This window comes from Miscanthus floridulus, chromosome 2, assembly GCF_019320115.1.
Source record: "Miscanthus floridulus cultivar M001 chromosome 2, ASM1932011v1, whole genome shotgun sequence".
Taxonomy (NCBI): Eukaryota; Viridiplantae; Streptophyta; class Magnoliopsida; order Poales; family Poaceae; genus Miscanthus; species Miscanthus floridulus.
The window spans coordinates 137896643-137920038 of NC_089581.1; the positions used below are offsets into that span (position 1 = coordinate 137896643).

Here is a 23396-nt window from a genome sequence, read left to right on the forward strand (position 1 = left end):
TTTAGATCCAATGCTCTAAAATTTAGTTGATTAAAGTTAAGAACTAAATTTTTTTACCACTTTAGCTCACTCTGTGGTCTAAAAAAATTTATGAGGTTAACTAAACTTTAGACAACACTTTAGCTCAAGCTAAAGTAAGTGGTCTAAAGTTTAGTGGGCAAACTTTAGACCTTAGCATCCAAACAACGCCTATATCTGAGGTGCCTTCCTTTTTTATTTTTATTTAAGTAATCGATAATTTTGTTATTATTTGACTATAGATAAAAAAAATTACACTTTAAAAAATACCCTTATACATGACGGTTTACTTTGGTCACAGACAAGATAAGACAAGAGAAAATGCGTCACAGTTAACTCACCACGACGATCGAAAAAAAAGTCATGTATCCCGCGTCATATATTTGTTGGCCCAAATTGAGCCATCACATATTGGAATTTGTGTTCGTCATAGAATAATTGTTTGCATCTTATAACCAGCCTAGATCCAAACCATAGTGACGAAAAAAAAACATCACAAACCAGTGCTAAATCATCACTGCATTAACATGCATCACAACTCATAAGATACACCAAACATTGATTCATTCATGTATTAGAATGTCCCCAGCAGTCACATCGGCCTAGCTCACAACTATTTAGTTTGACTATCACAACAACTAAGTTTGAACTTAAAGATTTTATCTCTAGGGAATCTAAAATAACTAAACTTTAGTATCCACGAGCACTTCAATTGGCTTGTTGTCAATAAGATGTACTTCTTGAAAATCAAATGAATATAAGATAAGTCAGTTTTGCTAGCAAAGATTCTAAAAAGAAATGTCATCTATTTATTACGAAGCTTTGAAACTAGTTAACTAGTTCAATGCATATATTTTTGAGAGGCCAACAAGTAGAGCATGAGAATCTAAATATGATAGAAACAGCTTGTAGATTAAATTTGATATATACACTTATACAGTAATGGACTGAGGTGTTGGCTGACTTGCATCTATGTCTGTTGGTGGCAGCGGCATCATCCCTTGCTAGATTGGAAAGCTAATCTATAAACAGAGAGAAAATTATTTGACTATATACAGTACCAACTTATATATACACTTGAAAAATTGTTATATTTAGAATACTACGGTAGAGATGAAGGATAAATGACTAAATTTTCTATACCTTCAGACAAGATAGACTCGGCGTGGCAATGGCAACCAATCTTCATATTTGCATTAATCTTCATAAACATGTTAATCAACCTTGCTCCTATTGGCCTTGCTATAGGACCTAATAACATAAAACTTGGAATGAATGGAGTAGATAAGAAGCACTTACTTGAACTATGTGTACCTACGTACAAATAACAGAAGATGGATAAGAAGATTGGATACTACATCTCCAAATAAATAAATGGCACGCAGCAACACTATTGATTAGATGTGCTTCACACTGTCAATGGTAAGCAAAGGGAAAGGGTAGAACATATAATGGAGATAATTATCACGCACATGTGCAAAATCATCTAGTAAATTTTAATATTGCAGGTACACTATTAACTACCTCCATCATCTAGTAAATTATAGTATAAATACTTGTGTTTATTTGACATTCCTCAGTCTCTGGATCTTCTTGTCAGCCTTAACCCATTTACTTATGTGTAACATAAAACACAATGGCAAGTGAGTGCAAATGATAACTTTATTTGTACTATAACGTTAATTGTTTACAGAACAGTGCAATTGACAACTTGCTCATACATGTAGGCCACAAACAATTTGAAGATGCCCTTGTATCATTCAAAGACTCGTTATACATACTGCATCATGTACTATCAATAATCCAAAGTAGCCGAGCTTCATTACAAAACAATGCATCAGTTATCATCATAGCCTCACAAATAAAATGGTGCACCTCACAAATGCAGTCTTAATACAACAACAACAACAAAGCCTTTAAGTCGCAAAATAATTGGGGTAGACTAGAGTTGAAACCCAGCAGAAGCCATTAATATTCAGGCACATGAATAGTTATTTTCCAAGCACTCCTATGTAAGGCTAAGTCTTTGGGTATATTCCATCCTTTCAAATCTCCTTTTATTGCCTCTACCCAAGTCAACTTCGGTATTCCTCTGTTTCTCTTCATGTTACTATCCTGGCTTAGGATTCCACTACGCACCAGTGCCTCTGGAGGTCTCCGTTGGACATATCCAAACCATCTCAACCGGTGTTGGACAAGTTTTTCTTCAATTAGCGCTACCCCTAATCTATTACATATATCATCGTTCCAAACTCAATCCCTTCTTGTATGTCCGTAAATCCAACGCAACATACGCATTTCCACGACACTTATCTGTTAAACATGTCGTCTTTTCGTAGGCCAATATTCTGCACCATACAATATAGCAGATCTAATCGTCGTCCTATAAAACTTATCTTTTAGCTTCTGTGGTACCCTTTTGTCACATAGGACACCAGATGCTTGGCGTCACTTCATCCACCCTGCTTTGATTCTATGGCTAACATCTTCATCAATATCCCCATCTCTCTGTAGCATTGATCATAAATATCGAAAGGTATCCTTTCTAGGCACTACTTAACCTTTCAAATTAATATCTTCCTCCTCTCGAGTAGTAGTGCTGAAGTCACATCTCATATACTTAGTTTTAGTTCTACCGAGTCTAAAATCTTTGGACTCCAAAGTCTCCCGCCATAACTCTAGTTTCTGATTCACTCATATTCGGCTTTCATCAACTAGCACTACATCGTCTGCGAAAAGCATACACCAAGGGATGTCCTCTTGTATGTCCCTTGTGACCTCATCCATCACTAAGGCAAACAAATAAGGGCTCAAAGCTGACTCTTGATGTAGTCCTATCCTAATCGGGAAGTCATCCGTGTCTCCAGCAATTGTTCGAACACTAGTCACAACATTGTTGTACATGTCCTTAATGAGCCTGACGTACTTCATTGGGACTTTATGTTTGTCCAAATCCCACCACATAACATTCCTTGGTATTTTGTCATAAGCCTTCTCCAAGTCAATAAAAACCATGTGTAGGTCCTTCTTCTTCTCCCTATACCGCTCCATAACTTGTCTTATTAAGAAAATGGCTTCCATGGTTGACCTTCCGGGCATGAAACCAAATTGGTTCATATAGACCCACGTTATTGCTCTCAAACGATGCTCGATAACTCTCTCCCATAGCTTCATAGTATGGCTCATCAACTTAATTCATCGATAATTAGTACAACTTTGAATATCTCCTTTATTCTTGTAGATCGGTACCAATATACTTCTCCACTCGTCAGGCATCTTGTTCGATCGAAAAATATGGTTGAACAGCTTGGTTAGCCATACTATAGCTATGTCCCCGAGGCATCTCCACACCTCGATTGGGATACCATCCGGTCCCATCGCCTGACCTCCTTTCATCATTTTCAACGCCTCTCTGACCTCAGATTCTTGGGTTCTCCGCACAAAGCGCCTATTGGTGTCATCAAAAGAGTCATCCAACTGAAAGGTTGTGTCCGTATTCTCACCATTGAACAATTTGTCAAAATGCTCTTGCCATCAATGTCGGATCTCATCCTCCTTCACCAAGAGATGCTCCATTTCATCCTTAATGCACTTAACTTGGTTGAAGTCCCTTGTCTTTCTCTCATGAACCCTAGCTATCCTATAAATGTTCTTCTCTCCTTCCTTCGTACTCAAATGTTGGTAAAGATCCTCGTACGCTCTACCCTTTGCCACACTTATAGCTTGCTTTGCAGTTTTCTTTGCCACCTTGTATTTCTCTATGTTGTCCACACTCCTCTCATGGTACAAGCGTCTATAGCATTCTTTCTTCTCCTTAATAGCCCTTTGGACTTCCTCGTTCCACCACCAAGTATCTTTAGCCTCGCCTCCACTTCCTTTGGTTACTCCACACACCTCTGAGGCCACCTTCCGAATGTTGGTTGCCATCTTCTCCCATATGTTGTTTATGTCCTCTTCTTCCTTCCAAAAATCATGTCTTAATGTTTACCCAAAATGCATCATCCATCTAGTATATCTTGAGATCAAATTAACTGGACAACTACAACATTTCATCCAAGCAATATAATTGATCCAGAGCTAATGGCTTGTATTGATAATTTATACCAAGAAAATGCAAACTTTCATGTTAATAAACGATACTAAAACAATGATGCTAACATAATCTTGACCCAGTGGTACCGGTAGCTGGGCCGCAGCACGCACCTCGGCTGCGTGCTCGTCCTCGGCCGCCACCACGCCACAGCCGCCTCTGGTTGTGTGCTCGTTCTCGGCAACCACCGCAACCCTATCACCTCCAGGCAGATTTGGAACTGGGGATGGAAGAAGGTGCGCTCACCCTGGTTTGTCACCGACAAAGGCCAGAACGACAGTGGTCGGGACAAAGCAGCGCATGGCGGCTGGGGCCGAGTAGAGCGACGATGCAGCGCTGCCGATGGGATACACGGTCGTCGCAAAGGGACCGTCGGAGAGACGGTGAGGAGCGCTAAGGGGCAACGACTAGCGGGGACGGCGGCGGCGGCAACGGCGTGTGGGGGAGGAGGCGAGGAGCAGGGATGTGCGGCATGTGGGGGAGGAGCAGGGACGGGCGGCGCTATGAGGGGGGAGACCGAGAGAGAGAGCCTGAGTCGGGCGTGAAGGTCTGAAGGAGAAGGACGGGGATGTGGAAAAGTGGCTCTTGACTGTCTCTCTATTTATCAGATTAAGTACAAAACGTCACATAATAGAACTTTTTATGATGATTTCTTATAACGCCATATCTAAACTGTCATGTATAACCATATTTCTTGTAGTGTTATAAATTATCTCTAAGTTGACCTTATAATTATACTAGTTAGTTGTATAAGATTGTTGCCTAAAAGCATCTAACAAATTAGGGATCCAAGATATATCAATTTTTTCCTTGTGATATGGGTTTTAAATTGGTGTAGTTTGTATCCACATTCGATAAAAATAAAAAATGGTCCCATGCAACACTGACTTGAATTACATACTATACCGAAACAATTCATAGAGGTGCGTCATTTTTTCAGACTTGATCGTAATTCCAACCGCCAATGTAAATGGTATTTGTAGCGATCACCTAAAAATATGGGATGGTGCCCTACCCTAATCCTAATCCCGTAACCACGCCATCGAGCCCTAGCTCCTGCACTAGTCCCGCCACTGGCACTTGCCATCCAATGTCATGTCCCGCTCCTTCGGTGGCTCCCTGTCGTCTCGCTCGCCGCCGGCCAACCTGCCACCACCTCCTGTCCGGCTGCCCACCTCCGGGCTCCTCCCTTTCTAAGTATGACGGAGATCTTGGAAAATCGAAGCCCTAGCCCGCCGTCGCTGCCTTGTCCATCCACTGCTGCGCCAAAGAGGTGGAAGGCGCACACAGGAAGGAGGGAAGGAGTCACCTGATAGTCGCCCACAATTTCAGGCAACCGAGACGTAGGACATGTGTAGAAATATTTAATGCACTTTTAGAAATGGTTGACGACTACCTTTAAAAATCGATTTCTTCTCATAAGCAAGCGATACAGACCCATTTTTTTTTTTCAATTCTTGGGCAAAACACTTGCACGGCTCTACTCCACACATGCGCAGAGAAAAACAGAGATCATAGTGTATGTTCGTTTTCATCGTTCACAGCATATCTTCCCTCTGTAATCTTTAGCTCAACTTTATGAGTATATCTACGATATATCAGTTATATACAGAACAAAAGTCAAAAAGGGGGCCCTCTTTTTCCAACGATATAATGCAAAGGCGAGACAAAACGTGCAAGCGTTCTTCCTAAAATTGGGAGAGAATCACCAAGGTATCTGACTGCCCATATCCCTTTGGTTGAATCCTTGCTCATCCTCACCAGTCACCATCCGACACCTACGCGCCGTACCGGAACCTCCGTCGTCGGCGACGATTATATCCGCCTTGACGATGTGATGGTCCGATGTGCCTTTGGAGGAGACGACGGCGTATGATCCCGGGAAGAACTTGTAGGGAGAGTTTGGCGACGCCAGGAATGGATGTAATCCACCCTAGTGCCGTGCTTACACGCCCCCTGCACATCTGCACGCACACGCAGCTAATAGTCACGCCTCGAATGAATTCAGTAAAAGTAGCAGGAGGCAGAACCGACTGATTGTGATTGAAACCGGAGTTTCATCTGGGCCGGGTTTCTTCCCGTTTGAATTGTGATCGATCTCACCTTGGCCTCTGGCCACCACCACCACGTCCTCGCACTCTCCGGCGAAGTCCTTGGCGTCGACGTACCGCTTCACCTTCAGGTACCTCATCACCTCTGTCTTGGGCGTCGGCTTTCCCATCTCCGCGTAGTACTGCGGCCGGGCCATCATCAGAAGTTAAGAACTGATGAGCATGACGAGATGTTTTTACAAATTGTGTGCATGCAACTTTCCCTTTTTTTCCCAGCAGAAGTGGGGTCTTTTTGCGTGATAACAAGCAGCCCGTCCTTTGGGTGTTCAGTGTGGCTTCTTCGGCTTCTTTACCAAAGCTACTGAAGTTGCATCAAACACGTATTTATCATTAATATAGTCCGCCGGCCCATTTTCACATCTTAGTCAGCGAAGGCACATCAAAATGGATACGAATACCTAACATCACAAGGAGAGGAACCTATATATTTTACATTTATTCTTTGGAGGGAATAGAGAAAACTTAGTATGGGCGTCCCTGCTTTTCAACAACATAGAAAGCGTAGTTTTCTCTTTTCTCGGAAAAGCTAGTTTCCGTGAATATTTAATACTATCTATTTATAAAAACGATTGGCTTGGACTTTGGTGCTAGGCATATATTGACTTAATCAAAATACAGAGAAGTAAGATGACAGCATGTTTACGCTTCATTCAGTTGATTAGTGCATCATGAGTAGCATTTTCCGCATATAATTTCTTTTTCCTGTCTGAATTAAAGATTATATTCGGACTGACTTGGTCCTCAGTAATACTACTACACTGTTGGTTGAATTAAAGATTATATTCGGACTGACTGGCTTTACAGCTGAAAGCACGTGGATTGACGCTTTACCGTTGCCGTCCTAATACGGCAGCATGTTCGTTTCATCGTAAACGATCGTGGATTATTTACTGCTGGTTAATTTGGTTGGTTTGGTGTTAAAAAAATAACCACATTGCCGCATTGCTTGCAGTGTTTCCGGACTCAAAATAAAAAAGGACGACTCCACGGGAATTCCACAGGCAATCAGGCAGGGCCCACAATGGATGCGCTCCGCAACGCGCTTCTCAGCGAGCTCGCCAGGGGAGCCATATCCTTCCTGGTGTCCACGTGCGGGAGCAGGCTGATGCCGGTGTCGGCGACAGTCCGGGAGCGGGAGGAGGAGAGGCTGATGCACCGTCTGCAGCTCCTGCTCCTGAGGAGCGCCACAATCGTCGAGGAAGCCGAGGGCCGGCGCGTCACCAACCATGGCGTGCTCCGGCAGCTCAGGGTCCTGAGCGACGCGATGGTGAGAGGCCAGTACGTCCTCGACACCATCAGGTACGACGCCGGCGGAGGAGAACGGCGGGAAGAAGAAGACGGCAGCAAGGAGGTGGTTCCAGCGTTCGCCCTGTCCAGATTCACCCTAGCCAAGCGTGCCCGGTGCGAGTCCTCATCTGAAACCACGGCCACGGCCGGCCCGGCACGCAGGAGGGACACCTCTCTCCAGCTGCAGCGGATGGTTCGCAGCCTGGAGGCCATCCTAGCCGGCGCCATGGAGCTGGCCGTGTTCCTGACGGCCTGCCCGCCCGTGTCGTGCCGCCAGCCTTACAGCGCCCATCTGTTCCTGGACAAGTGCATGTTTGGCCGACACGCGGAGAGGGACCAGGTTCTTGAATTCTTGCTGCAAGCTGAGCCGCCGGGGCCGGTGACTGCTGCAAACCCGGGGCCGGGCGTTCTTCCGATCGTCGGCCCCGCGCTCATCGGGAAAAGCACTCTTGTGGAGCATGTCTGCAACGATGAGAGGGTGCGCGGCCATTTCTCCCTTATTCTGTTGCACGCTGCTGCCGGGAGTGCTGGCCTTGGAGGTCTCGGAACCATGGCCACCTTGAGGGACAACTGCGCGACCAAGCATCACAGCAGCACGGAAGACGAAAGATGGTTGCTTGTCATCGAGCTCTCAGGGGACGTGGACGACGAGGCATGGAACAGACTCTTCTACTCTCGTGGAAGATGCATGCCACGGGGGAGCAAGGTGATACTCACGAGCCGGTCTGAGAAGATCGAGAGGTTCGGGACGACACGAGCTGTCCGGCTGAGATGCCTCAGCACGGAAGCCATGTGGTATTTCTTCAAGCTGAGCGCGTTCGGGAGCGCTGACCCAGACGAGCACCCGAAGCTGGCGTCGTTGGCCATGGACATGGCGGTCGAGGCGCGGGGGTCGTTCCTGATCGCCAACAACATGGCCGCCATTGTGAGAGCCGACCTCAGCAGCTGGCAGCTCTGGTGCAAGGTTCTCGCGATGGAGAGGCATTACATGCGGAAGAACCTCGTGCTGTTCGGTGAGTACCCGGACGACCTCAAGGCCAAGGATCGTCCTCGCCGCACTTGGAGCATGAACAAGCTGCGGAAATCCAATGAGTGTTTCCTCGTGTACGAGACTTACCAGAAGTGCTCAGCTCAACCTCAACAGGAGGACCTCCCGGACCCGGAGGTGACGATGATGGATATGTTGTTGGAACGAGCACAACCACGAGGAAGGTTCGAGGTCTTGTGTTGGAAATCTGTGCTGCCGCCCTGCTATAGCTACATATGTCAATGTGAGATCCGTGGCACATATGCCCAATAGCTATGCAATCGTATACAGTACTTTATATGTAAGTGTGGTGTGCTTGTGTGTATGTATGACACATAGAAGGTCTACAAGGATATATAATCATATATGTACGTACGTGGCTGTTTGGTGCTCCTCACGTAAAGCTACTACATGCGACTGGCAGGGGCCCCCCTTATACAAAGTTACAAACAAACAATTTCTTAAGTACATATTTAATTCTACCATTCAGTTGACAAGAAAATGTTAATATGGCCCCTATTAATGTTGATCATATTTGATTTGGCCCCCTCCGTTAAATGGTCCAAGCTCCAACACTAGCGGCTGGTATTCGGTGAAGTTGAAATAGGCACCTTTCCCCCACTCCGTCCGCTGGCGCGCGGGCCTGAACCCTTTTGCCTCGGTGCGAGCAGGTAAGGCCAAACAGGCGCGACGGCGAGGCAGAGTGCGGGCATGACGATGAGGAGGACACCAGCGTGGCTATGGAGGAGAGGAAGGGCCGCGACGGTCGGTGGAGCATGCTTCTGGCCGGCGACGATGGAGTTCGAGACCATAATAAGGAAAGAAGAAAGAGTGGCACGTTTGTGGTTGTAAAGAGGCGAGAGAAATTAGATAAGAGGGAAAAAATAAAATAAAGGAAGAAAGAAAGAAAGAAAAAAGAGAAGTGTATTATGATCATTTCACTTTTTGAAGAACATATGTGTATATGTAAAAGATAACTAATTCTATGGCTTGATCCAAACTGCACTTGTGACGTAGCCCACCCAACTAAGAATCTTTTTAATGTTCTGTTATACCATTGTCTAATTTATTTGATCTTTTAATTATCATATTGGACATTTGGACATGTGATGATTTAGCTCCTTTAATGAGGTGGTGGACATGTGCTGTGATGATTTAACTCCTTAACCATCTGTCTAACTAATGAGGCAATAATGGCCATGTGCAATGATGAATACATATTTGCTTTTATGTTCTGTTTCATTTAAGTTGAGGGAACGGGCTACTGCAATGGTGACCATGTATATTTACATGTCTTCCTATTTGTCGGTGCGAAAAGTGACCAACTAGTAAATATTTATCGTTCTATCGTACGTTGTGATCGGATGTGGCCTAGCACTCAATGATGCAGGGTTTATAATGGTTTAGGCAACGTGCCCTACATCCCGTCTGAGTCGGTCAGAGACTTTATTCCTGAGCCCAGGTGCTCGAAGTTTGCTATGGGGTTACAAACGAGTGGGAGTAAGATGGGGGGTATCAGAGGTCCGGTCGGACTCTGGACCGAAGAGCCTAGAGTGATGGAAGCTCCAACGTACGCTAAGTGTTCGAACGTATGTTCGGTCTGGCTTTAGAGTTCCAGAGGCAAGCAGAGAGAATCGGGATCAGTTGTCCAAATCGTCCTGGGATCGATCCTTGTGTTGTCTATGTGAACCGATCGTCCTCCTTTTGGAGAGAGCGCATCCCCTTTTATAGATGAAGGGGACGGCTTTACAAGAGAGAGAGAATGTGAGAGAAAGAGAGTATGTATGCTACCTAGTCTTATTGCCCACGCCATCGGGTACTAGGTGGTTCATCGGCGTCCACAATACTATTGACGCCCAGATGCATGTGGTAGGCTCCATCGTCTTCTTCTGGTATGACAAATGTCGGCGCCTACCATACTGTAGGATAAATGCCGGCGCTCACAACACTGTTTGTGTTCTGACATGTCTGGGAGGTTGTAGAGCACCCTTCTGACATGGCCTATCAGTACTGTCCTGCAGGTGTGTAGGGTACGGTCCTCGGTATTGCGGATTAACTTCAGCGCCCTGCCTTACTTGCTCTGCCTGATTCTTTTTAGGTCCTTACCGAGCAGGCGTCCCTGTTCGGTTGTCCCCAGTCGGCTCGCGCTGGTCGAAGAAGAGCTGTAAGCAGAGATTTGGTGACTGGATCGCCCTTCTAGCTTATCATTAGGTATTTGGGGCGGCCCAGGTGTTGCGCGTCATTCGCAACATCATCTGCTGGGCTGAGCTTTTGCTGGGAAGCAGGACCATTAGGGACCCTGGGTTTATGAACCCGACAGGAGCCCCCGAGCTCCCGGGTGATTCGGGTAGAATCGTCTAGGGGATTTTTCGCTTTGACAACGGGTGCACGCGAGCACACCTACGGGTGTAGCCCCCGAGCCCCCGGGCGATTTGAGTAGAATCATCTAGGGGTTTTTTTGTTTTGCCAATGGGGGAATTTTTTGTTTTGACAGCGGGTGCGCTCAAGCCTACGTTCGACTAGTGAGTCGGTTGGAGGCTGAGCATCTTGGTACTCTTTCCTAGGGCCGTAGACTGTCGTTTGGGGTGTTTACCCGTGTCGGCCACGACCTGCGCGATCGGTTGATTTCCCAAGTCGGTGTCGGGCGACCTGAGCCCCTGAGCCCCATTGGGCTCGGTAGGGGTTGGTCTAGTTCCGTGCGTTATCCCGTCCACGATTTCCACAACCAGAGGGACTGAGCTAACGTCGCTTGCCTCGATGGCTCGAGTGACGTGCTCGATGAGCTCGCTAATGGGTATGTTCGAGTGGAATCCGGGTCCATCGTTCGTGACGGGGTTGGCATAGCCCTCTTGTGGCATTCCACTACTCCTTAACCCGCATCTCGACAGATGCCCGGGTTATTCTAGAGACCGACTCAGGTGGCTCGCTGGCCTCCCCTCGATGGAGATTCTGTGGGCATGGCTCGAGGTTAGGATCGAACGAGAAGATCAAGATGACCCTATCTGCTTCTGAGCAGATTTAGGCGAGGGCCGCTAGGGCTGATCTGTGTTTTCTCCCCTAGCTCTGTTTGATGCAAGGCGGCCTCGAGCCCTTCGTGGGCTGGCCTTCGAACCCCGGTCGGTCGTTGCTCATGTTGAATGAGGCAAATACCGCTTCGTGACGCAACACGGAGCGTTGTGATGCATCAATTGCATATGTGATGCTTCGGATGTATGGGATGAATGAATGGTTGTATGAATGAATGTGTGAATGCGTGTATGAGAATGGATGATTGAATGATCATGCATCAGAAAATAAAGTAAGAGGGATTGGTAGAGTTACCTTGACAACTCGAGTGACAGGCTTGAGGAGTTCTTTATCAGATATGTCCGAATGGGATCCGTGCTTGTTGTTCATGACAGAGTTGGCATGGCCCACATAGGGCATCCCTCTGCTCCTTACCTATCTCTCGGCATTTGCCTGAGCTATCCGATCGACTCAATAAGCCCGTTGATCTCTCCTTGGTGGAGATCCCATCATTGTGCCCTTCCTAGTCTAGCCTAGGAAGGCGGAGGGCCGCCTGTGTGTGGTTGCACCTTGTTTCCTATGCCTAGTGTGCGGTAGTGGTGGGCCATGCCTAGGCCACGTCTCGTCTAACCAGGCGTCGTCTCATCGGGCAGGCTGCATCCCATCGGTCAGGACACGTCCCATTGCGTTCCCATCTGCATTGAATAGGGGAAGGGAGAGGGTTTTCTGCCCCAACCCTTTGCCTTTCTCCAATTGCTACGTCTCCTCCTTAAATAGGGGAAGGGAGAGGGTTTTCGTCCTGTTTCTTCCCCTATTCTCCATCTGCCACCTCTCCTCCTCCTTCCTTCTTGCCAAGCGCATTCGTGTGTCACGGCGATTCCTAGGAGAAAAAGGGTAGAGCGAGGGAGAGGAGAACTCACAGATCTATTCATGAGTCCAAAGCATGATGTCAAGCTAGAGGCCATCCAATGTGGATGAGACAGTGCTGGCCGCCTTCATCGAGAAGGGGCTGCTTTCGCCCAAGGAGGTGGCGCGCTGGAGGGCTCTTATGGGGGAGGCTTTTCCATGACCTCGGGCCGACGAGGTTGTCTCCTTCCTCGCCTTCTATGAGCATGAGCTAGGATATCCCTCGCACTGGTTCTGACACGGGCTCCTCAATGAGTGGGGCCTAGAGCTACAGCACCTCAATCCGATTAGGGTGCTGCACATCGCTGTCATAGAACCGACCAATTTATAAGAGCACAAGTACAAGAACAATCGCCGAAACGATCAAATTCTCGCACTTGAGCCCATATAAACCCGGTAGTCAACTGAAATCACGAAGGATTTCAAACTAACTTGCATATAACCAAGATCACAGTAATTCAACATAACACATCATACGTTACAACATTTCACAGACGGTTTGCAAATAGATTACAACACTTCAGAGTCATCGTTATTACAAAACAAGTCTTGTAAAGTAGCAGAAGCAAATAGTTTAACTCACACACCTATGTTCAAGTACAAGTACCAGTTTGTTGATCACAACCCACAAAAGCATTCGGATAAGATAACATAGATCATGCTCGTGATCTAGTCTTCGTCACCCACCGGGTGGAGACAATACTTACAAAAGCCCTGATATAGAAGGTCATCTGCAACAAGAGGGAATAAACCCTGAGTACGGGAATGTACTCAGCTAGACTTACCCGTCGAAAACCAAAACAAATGACACCAAGGATCATGCATGGCTTAATTTAGTGGATCTGGCTGACACTTTCTTTTTGTGGAAAAGCATAAGTAATAATGATCAACTCTTAACCTGAGCTAGCAGTGACTTTTAGCCATTAACCTATCATCTATATTAGCACCTATACTAATCAATCATTTGATTAAGATGCAAACATTAATAACCATAGCAGGTATAAATCATGGCAACATTATCATCATTCTCCATTTAACCATATCGTTAAATTAATTGAATCTACGTTGCCGCTGCTCAGTCAAGTTCTCACTATCCGGGAGAGACGGCGATTCGAATCGATTCCTATCTAGCTGGAGGGGTATTCCTAAACATAAACCCTGCTTCCCCCGTCAGGGTCACAAACAAGTCACATTTGGTACAATTCAGGAGTCATGAGTCCGATCAGTGCCGCAAAATCAGAAAACCACTCTACCATGAGTGCTCGGTGACTTAATCCGCCCTTGGGCTTACGCCAATGGCTCTTCGCACATCCTTACTACCATCTAGATTGTGACCCCTACTCGCGTCCCTGGCCTGAATCGAGCTACTAGGCTTCGCGGTCGGAACGAGTTATCCGGCCAGCTAAGTGTTAGGCTGCGTTCAACATAACATGAGGACGTATAGCGTATCGGTCCTTAAACGACACAGACAGAGTCACTATGTCCAAACCTACACAAGACTTCGCCTGGTCTTAATTCATTATTAACATGGTTCGTTTCCACGATAGCAAATATAGCCAACCGTGATCCACCTCATCCTAAAGCTCGCAGGTGACAGGAAATCACCTGACTTCTACTGCACTAAGCATGGCTAAGCATTTAACCCGTTCCTGAACTTAAATAGGATTTAAGTGCGATATCTGGACAAGGATAGATACATAATGCAACAATTGGTTACAACCAATTCCTATACTTAATGCATCATCAACAATAAGAGATACTCAAGATATTTGTAAAAACATGGAAGACTTAATATGCACCAGGGCTTGCCTTTCAGGAAAGAGGAAGGATGGTGGTCAGGGCACTCGGGCAACTCCTCCTCGGTGGCTGCTTCGTCGATTGCCTGCACCTCGGGCTCCTCCTGGCTCGCTCTCTCGAACTCCAGAAGTGTCACTCTCTCCGGCACACCTATTGCATGTATGCGCAAGATAAATATCATGGATGCATATGAACGAAGTTATGAATGCTCGGGGAATGCACATGCTTACTGCAGTCCACATTTTCCGACTTAAGCTCTATTCAAATCACTTTAACTTACCAACTTTATACATTCTAATGTACAATTGCTCATCTTTAGTTAAGAACCTAGCACCTGCACCTAAGCATGTTCTCAAGTTAGGCTAGCACCTATACAATCAACAAGAACATCACAACTGAGCACACATAATCATTCGTATTTCAGGAAAACAGGAACTTATATAGCGGTATAGTAAACTGACCAAAACTAGAGATCTACAAATCAAAATGATAGGAAACAAGACAATTTGGAAAGCTTAAGAAATTTCCTACAATTCATTTTTAGGCCTCAAGGCATGATTCCAACCTTTACCAGATCAAATTTACAGAACCATATAATCAGGTCCAAACAAGACAGAGAGCAAGCAAAACTATGACTCAACTATGAACGACTGTAACTCCTAAACTACTAGGCCAAATGCCACCAAATTTTAACAGAAGCTAGATACATAAGTTATCTATAACTTTTATATTCACCATTTTCCCAGCAAACCAAATTATCATGGGAAACTTTGTAAAGTCCCAAGAACTGTCCAGAAAGACATAATGCTAGGAAATATTTATTAACTTATGTTGTAAACATATAATTGGACAAAACCAATCTTACTAACTCATCACACATATCAAAATAACACCATAAAGTAAAGTGTTCACCACCAATTCATTTCTTTTAATGCCTTTCTTAATTTATTTAATTATTTAAGAGGAATAATAAACATATATGAAAACTATTCTATTTAATCTACAAAAATTACAGTAGGTACTACATGCTCCAAGTAGGCTACTGTAAAAACTTTACATCATTTGAGCAAGTATAACGTCCTACACAAAAATGACAAGGCATAAAGGCTTAAAATGATATAATTAGGAAACCCTAGTGAAAAGTGTCAAGCAATAGATTTTATATTTTTCCTAGCATCCTTAAAGTACTAGGACATTCTCCAATAAATGTCATGGTCATTGGATTCATAGATAAATTACTAAAATTCACACAAAGATCATTCAATGATAAAAGGAAAATCTATAACTAAAAAACCATACATGCAATGACTCTCAAATTTTTACCAAAGCTTCTAATCATCAAAAAGAGCTCACCAACAAAATTTTATAATTTTTGGAGCACAGGAACTCAAGATATAATTTAAACAAGTTTGCATGTATTTAAACAAACATTTCAAGTTTCAATTTAATTCATCCAAAACTTCCACTACAAGTGTTCATGTTATATTTTTCCTAAATACTACACTTCACTATGATCCTAACAAAATTGGAACCACCCAATTTGGATTTATAAAACTAGAGATACAAGTTTTACAAAATAGCAATCAAATCTGGAATAAATGAGCTAGCTTTTGAATATACAGTCACTGTCAGGCGGGGTCCACTTGTCGGCGGGACGAAAGCAGAGCACGGCGGTTTGCTTGACGGGGACCGTCAGAGCTCGCTGACGGCGGCGTTTCCAGCGACAAGGATGGCACCAGCGTGACCGCCTTGACCTCCCGAACCTATCAAGCTACATGGATGGACCTATTGCCGGCGATCAAGACGACGGCGATGGCCATGGCGGTGCGGTGGTTTGGCTCGATGGCGTGACGCCGGAGTTGGCCACGATAGCTCAATCAACCGATGAGTAGAGCTCCTACATGCTACTGCAAAGCTAATGCATAAGCTTTCATGGTGAAAGGCAGACGGAGGTGACCTGGCCACGGAGCTCAGCGGCTCGGCCATGGCGCCCGGCCACGTTTCGGACTGACTGGACCGGTGGGGACGATGACATCATCACCCGAGCATCAGTGTGTGATGAAAAAGACAAGACGGAAGCTAGGGAAGGAAGAGGGAGCGGTGCAGTGCTGGCCACGGAGAGCGCCACTCCGGCGAGGTCCGGACGACGACGGAAAGTGAAATGTGGCCACTACCTCGGTTCACCGGCTCAATGGCATGATGGACGAGCTAGAGGAGGCTACAGTGGAGCTATGGGTTAACTGGAGGCGGTGATTTTGCAGTGGCGAGTGAGATAGGTGACGACGCTTGCTCGGCGTCGATGGCGGAGGCAGTGCTATCGCGGTAGATGCTGCTCTGAGGCGAAGGAGGAGGCAAAATGAACTGGGACGCTGGGAGGCTAACGAGCGCATGTTGTGGCTTGATGTGGTGCGCAGCAGCCCATCATGGCCTGGCTGGTCAGGACATCGGTGACGGGTGGCCTCCACATGACGGTAGGTTCTGATGCAAAATCTCTTAGCCGACCGAACACAAGGATATAAAAGCCGATATTTTGTAACAGTGAATTTCTAATCGTGTAATCTGCTTATTAACAATGGCAGCAACAAAATTATAGGCCTCCTGGTCCCTGGAGAGTCCAGTCTAGGCCACATGGACGCGCCAGGCTTCTGGACCATGACCAGGTTCGGGCTGCGTCCGGCCAGCCGGCGCCTGCCAACTATCCGGTGAGGCGACACCCGTCCTGATCTCCTCCGCCGGTCGCTCATAGTTTCTCCCCGTACCGCCCTGTCTCGGTGAGGCGACACCCGGCCGGCGCCTACCAACTATCCAGCGAGGCGACACCCATCCTGCCTCACCGTCGCTCGCAGTTTCTCCCCGTACTCCTGAAGATGGCCGGCCACTGTAGCATCCATTCAGTTAAGCCATCTACGTCTGACAGCAGTACTTGATGACCTTCAAACTCCAAATCCGTGATGATCTAGGCTCAGGTGTAATTGACAAAGTGGAAGATCTGAGTGAGGGCTACAACTTTGCCAATTAGAGCTTGAGCTGATTCAGCTTGGTTAGGGAGCTACAAGGCTAACAAGTTGGGTACAGGAAATTGAAACTTGATTTTATGACTTAGAATTTTTCAGAGTCTCCAAATGAACCTCAAGACTGACTTGTGGGTCCCTTTAGAGCATGTTCTACACATTTTCATAACTTGGCTCCTAAACAAAGTTTGTTCCTTATAAAATTTTCTACAACTTTGCTTTAGGTTGCTTAGACATGCAAACACTCTAAGCTATACTTTTTAAACAGTCAAACCAAGGAGCTCTAGAGATCCACAATAGTCAAACCATGACTTGGAAACTTAATTAGGCAAAATGATCAACATGAACATTGTTCCTAATGACATTCTAAGTATAACTAAGTTGCTTAAGAGGATAATTAGCCACACCACACATTGGTCACACCAAAATCAAGCATCACATGTATTGAAACAAGGAAAAACAAGTGACTTTGTTACTTCTGTTTCAAAACCATGTTTCATGTGTTTCATGAGTTTGTGGCATTGTTCTAGCTAACCATGTTTCACTAAAGTGTATTGCACATGTTGCACTTGAGTGTTACACTATTCATTTTCCTAGAACATTCACACATAGCATATAACAATATGTTGCAATGTTTCAAAAGCATGTTTCATACAATTCTAAACTCATGAATGGATGAATGATTCTCATGTTTATGAAATGCAAGTGCAAATGTGGAAGCCAAACACCTGAGGTGTTACAATCGCTGGCTTCATGACCGTCTACGAGGCCTTCCTCGGGATGGAGCCACACATGGACTTCTTCCAGTGGATCTTCATTGGGTGAGCCTTGTTAGAGGGGAAGCCGCCTAGGACTACGTTGGTTGAGGGCTTCGCCCTATAGAAGAAGCTAAGTTCGTCAGGCTCCTACCCCGCGTACACCCCCTATGACTCTAATCGGAGGTGGCATGGGGAGTGGTTCTACATCCAGAACCTGGTGGAGGCGCCATTCCTGCCATTCACCAGTAGAAGGCCGAAGAGGCAGGGGAGCTAGTCGTGGGGCCCTCTAGCCGGCAGAATAAGCTTGGGATCATCGAGGCAGAGCTCTAGAAGCTATTACAGCATAGCCTCAATGGGTTGTGGGTGTTCCACACCTTCTTCCACCGTTGGGTCACCCCACAGGTGAAAAGGACATGATCGATGTGGCTATACACTAGCCCAACAGACCTCGACCGCGTGTCGCCAGTGGAGTTAGCGAAGGATGAAGTCTGGAGCCGACTTGACTGGGTGCTACAACTGAAGGCCTAGGAGACCCTCGAAGGAAAGCCTAGACCTTTCCACGTCGGGAAGCTATCCAATCTGGTACGTTCTCCTCTTCTTATTCTGTGTCCCTTTCGATCTTGCTCTCTTGTAATTTGACTTCAAGTCGTCCATTTCGCTGGGGCTCACCGATTGTAAATCCTGGCCACATCTTCCGAAGGGGCTAGAGGGTGTGGCTTGGCAAGCCACCCTGAAGGAGGTGATGGTCGTGAAGAAGAAGAAGAGAGCTGAGAAGGCTCGAAAGAAGCATGGGAAGGAGATGGAGATCACCAGGCAGGTGTGGGCCGACAAAAATTGGAGCGACATGGAGGTAGAGCTCGAGTCAGAGGAGCCCATAGAGCTGGGTGGCGACGAGAGCACCTCCCAAAGATGAAGGAGGCCAGGACGTCATCGTGACCTTGGTGGAGCATCGTGAGCCCACGGCTGCATCTGCCAGCGGTGGTCGGGATGTAGAGGGGGTGATGACGTTCCCATGCCAAGGAAGCACGCTGCGAGCTCGGACGCTGTCAGTGAGTAGGAGGCGAAGCGGACGCGGTCGCCGCGCCCTTCGAAGTTGTCATCAGCCTTGTCCCCACCTGCTCTGGGCGTGGAAGGGTAGGCCAGGCGGTCGGAGGAGTAGGCTCACACCCCCACATCTTTGGGGTAGGTGTGTGCGCGTGACCCACAATGGGGGGACACCCCATCAGCTACTCTGGTGGGCGCACCATGAGCCAGCGGTCGTGGCAACTCATGGGCCATTCGGGAACCGGCCGGGTCGACTCCCACTCAGGTCAAAGTGAGGGGGCGTGGGTCATGATCCATGAGTGGTCCTCGCCTAGTGGGCCTATTGCCAATGGGTCGGGGCTTCATAGCCCTACCACTCATGTCCAGGTATGCATTGTTTGATGTCATATTTCGAGTTTTTTGAGCGCGACTAACATGTACTTTTCTGACAATGACTAGATACTAACAAGGTTGAGCATCACCCCACCTCCCATGCGTTAGGAGTGGAGACCTAGCCTGCAGCAAATGGTGACGAGCAGTAGGGAGAGCAGGTTGGCGGCGATGCGTCCTTCCCTTCTGGGGGTTATGCCCCCCAGGTTGGTTGTAGGTATGGTGGCAGCGGCGATGATGATGATGGCAGTGATCCCTATGGCGACAGCGGAGGCTGGGTCGGAGGTGACCCTTGCAATCCCTCCCATATTAGCTATGGTGGAAGAGAGGGGGGAGATCGGGCTCCCTGCCTCACTCGATGGAGGGACGCATGGCTCGCCCTCCTAGTCAGAGCTATTGGGGTCAGGAGGAGATGCGACCAAGCCAAAGGTAGAACACCTGCCTATGGGCCATGAGGTCAAGGTAGCAGAGACCCCCTGCTCTGGCAAGGTAGCTGCGAGGGTGGAGCCGCTGGTCATCCTACTGTCATAGGAGCTAGCGGTGGTTCAGTCATTGGCTGGACCTTCTAGTAGGTCTGGGGCGACCCACGAGCTAGTGTGGCCCTACCCCGGTGACCCAAGGAAGGCATGGTTCATCCTTTGGGATGAGGAGGAGGTGTAGCTCTAGGACATACTTGGGGAGAGAGGACTCGTGGTGGAGTCCGATCTCGCCCAAAGCAGGGCGAGGCTTGAGGAGGCCTTGGAGTGGGTCAAGGTCATCCATCAGGCGGTTATGGTCGACCTACCCCATGTCGCAGAGGTAAGTTTTCTGTGTTTGTCCTTGACTCCTTGGTCTTTTACCGGTTGTCTCAGCATGCTTGCCTCTCATTCTGTAGGGTCTAGAGGAGATGTCGAGCCATGAGTCTTGTTTCCTTTAGAAGGAGCATGCTCGGATGGAGTGGGAGGCCCCGGTGTCGCGGTAGGTCACCGAGCTCAAGCGCTAGCTGGAGTTCGCCTGCTATGAGTCCCAAGACTGGGCGGCCAAGGTGATGGATGCATGAGCGGCGAAACTACTCGTGGTGGAGCGGGCGACTGTTTCTGAGTAAGGACTTGACGTGGCGAAGGTCCACCAGGCAAAGACCGAGGCAATGCTCTAGAAGTCCCTGGCGAAGACCAAGGCATCGCTCCAAAAGTCCCTAGAGGCCCTAGAGTCAGAGTGGAAGGCCCGGTCAGAGGTCGACTAGGAAGTGCTCATGCTCTAGGGGTAGGTGCTTGGGATAGAGGAGTCGAACGCTCGGCTGCGCGAGCAGGTGACTCAGCATGAGGAAGGACTCTCCATCCTCAAGAACACCCACCTTGGTATGTACCTGTTCCGCTTTTGGTTGATGTCTTGGTGTTTCATTTCCCTTGCTTCTGAGCTTGTCGTCCTTCTTCTAGAACTGAGCAGAAGGGTTGGATCGCTGGAGCAGGACCTAGAGACGGCCAAGGTGATGATTGGTTAGAATGCAGAGGCACTGGCCAAGTCAATTGAAGAGTGACGTGCTCTTGAGGGGGAGCTTGACCAGATCTGTAATATCGCCCAAGTCATTTTCTCAGAGGTGTTTGGGTAGACGTCAAGCACCAGCACGCTCGCCATCCGACTGGCGAAGGTCTTGGACGAAGTTTGGGTGCTTATCATTGATGGGATGTTCTACAGGACGTCGGGGGTGCTGACCTCAGTGGTGACACACCACCCTGGCCTAGACTTTGCCACCATCAGTAGCGGGTACACTGACAGCTAGGACGTAGACGCCATCCATGCGCTCGGGGAGAGCTTGTTGCCATGCACACAGAAGGTGGCTAAGCAAGTCTCCGCATAGTGGGTGATGGATGCTCACCGTGTGAGCATGGCTGAAGGCACGCACCCAGAAGACATCATCCAGCCTATGGATAGAGTGGAGCCTAGGTCAGAAGCAGGCATCATCCCTCATTCGACCGAGCCGAACGTCGTCCTGCCAGAGAGTGAGCAGCCTTTATCTTCGCCGGTCGCGCCGCCAGCCAATGCTACTGGGCGGCCACAGTAGTATTTTACAGTAGAAGTAGTTAGTAAATGTAAATGTTAAGTTTGTGGGGAAGCCCCCATGTGAATAGTTTGTATTTATGAGTACATTGACTTTGTTTTGTGATAGAATCACTTTGTAAGGGGAAGCTTATCCCATCCGTTCCTTATTTTTACCCTAGCATAGCTTTGTTTTTTATTCTTTCTTTTTCACACCTGCCCATTTGAACAATAGGCTACAACCTTAAGAACCCAAGCGTGGCCCGCGTGGCTCAGCTGCTTGTAATTGTAGGTCATGGCAGGGTGTGATCGGTCAGAATGTTTAAAGCATAAGTTACGTAGAGTAATTAGAGGAATGGACTACCCTTTCGTTCGGGTAAAAAGTATTTACTATATGATAGTAAAAGAGGGTGGTATTGCACCTTGTGGAGCCCCCTATAGATCGGTTTGGGTCATTCTTAGGCTCCAGAGGATCATTGGGACCTCTACAACCCATTACTTGGCGTACTTGTTGAGTCGGTTGAAGATTCGTGGCTTGAGTCCTTGGAGGACCATGCCATTGGCTCATTCGACCTGACAGTTAGTACGTGGGTGTCCAACTGAGGCTCAGTCGATCCTGATGCCATATCCATCATAGAAGTCTAGGAACATCTTCTCGATGAAGTTAGTTCCGTGGTCAGTGATGATATAGTTAGGAACGCTGAATCGGTAGATGATGTCGAGGAAGAACTTGACCGCCTCTTCCGAGCGGATCTTGGTGATGGGCTTCGCCTCTATCCACTTGGTGAATTTGTCAATCGCTACGAGTAGGTGAGTGAAGCTGCCTAGGCCCTTTTTGAGGGGTCCTACCATGTCAAGGCCCCAGACCACGAATGGCCAAGTGATGGGGATGGTTTGGAGCTCTTGTGCCGGCAAATGAATTTGCCGTGCGTAGAACTAGCATCCCTCACACCTGCGAACGACCTCTTCTGCATCTCATAGCGTGGTGGGCTAGTAAAAACCTTGGTGAAAGGCTTTTCCGACTAGTGACCTCAGGGCCACGTGATGTCTGTAGATTTTAGCATGGACCTCGAGGAGGAGTTGCTTGCCTTGGTTGGTAGGGACGCACTTCATGAGTACTCTTGACGGACTTTGCTTGTAAAGTTTGTCACCGAGTGCGACAAACGTCTTGGCGCATCGAGCGATCTATCATGCTTTAGTCCTTTCGGGTGGGAGAACGTCCTCGAGGAGGTAGGCGAGTAGTGGCACTCGCTAGTCGGCTTGATCGATTGCTACCATGGCAATGTCGGCGGGCGATGTCGTCATGGGGGTACCAGGGTCGGAGCCCCCGAGCACCGGGTCAGCATCGGGGTGTGTCTAGATCAGACCTTCCAGGATGCAGGCGGATAGCTCGTGAAGGTCGTTGATGAAGACCCTGTTTAGAGTCAGAACCCGCCTGACAGCCAATTTTGCAAGAAAATCGGTGGCATCATTATCCTTTCGAGGGACATGAAGTAGCTCGATCCCCTAGAATTGGTCCTCGAGCTTGCGAACCACCTAGCAGTATGTGGCCATTAGGGGACATTTGCAAGAGGAGTCCTTCATGACTTGGTCAACGACCAACTCTAAGTCACCACGGACGTAGAGTCATGTAGCGCTGAGCTCGATGGCGATGCGTAGTCCATTGATGAGGGCCTCGTATTCTACGGTGTTATTTGAGGCTAAAAAGTGGAGTCGGATTGCGTAGCAGAGCCTACTCCCGTCCGAGGAGATCAGAACCACGCCAGCCCTCGAGCCGGGCACCATTACAGACCCATCGAAGTACATCATCCACTACTTGTGGGTGATGTCTGGGGTCAGGAGCTGGATCTCCATCCATTCAATGACAAAGTCCGTGAGAGTCTGAGACTTAATAGCGGTATGGGGGATATACCTGATGTCGTGGCCCATTAGCTCGAGTGCCCACTTAGAGATTTG

General features: G+C 47.6%; 1 protein-coding gene and 1 pseudogene across 1 annotated transcript; one reads left to right on the top strand and one right to left on the bottom strand.

Moving 5' to 3' along the window:
• Nucleotides 1-5813: 5813 nt before the first annotated feature.
• LOC136537137 (uncharacterized) overlaps nt 5814-23396 on the bottom strand; it is a 35697-nt pseudogene continuing 18114 nt past the window's right edge.
• On the top strand, nt 7223-9017 carry LOC136539823 (putative disease resistance RPP13-like protein 1). Its single transcript, XM_066531816.1, has one exon. It carries the CDS (start codon nt 7241-7243, stop codon nt 8804-8806), a length of 1566 nt encoding a protein of 521 aa, XP_066387913.1. The 5' UTR covers nt 7223-7240; the 3' UTR covers nt 8807-9017.

Coding starts and splice junctions, on each gene's coding strand:
- LOC136539823 (XM_066531816.1), top strand. CDS start 7,241: ATGGATGCGCTCCGCAACGCGCTTCTCAGCGAGCTCGCCAGGGGAGCC.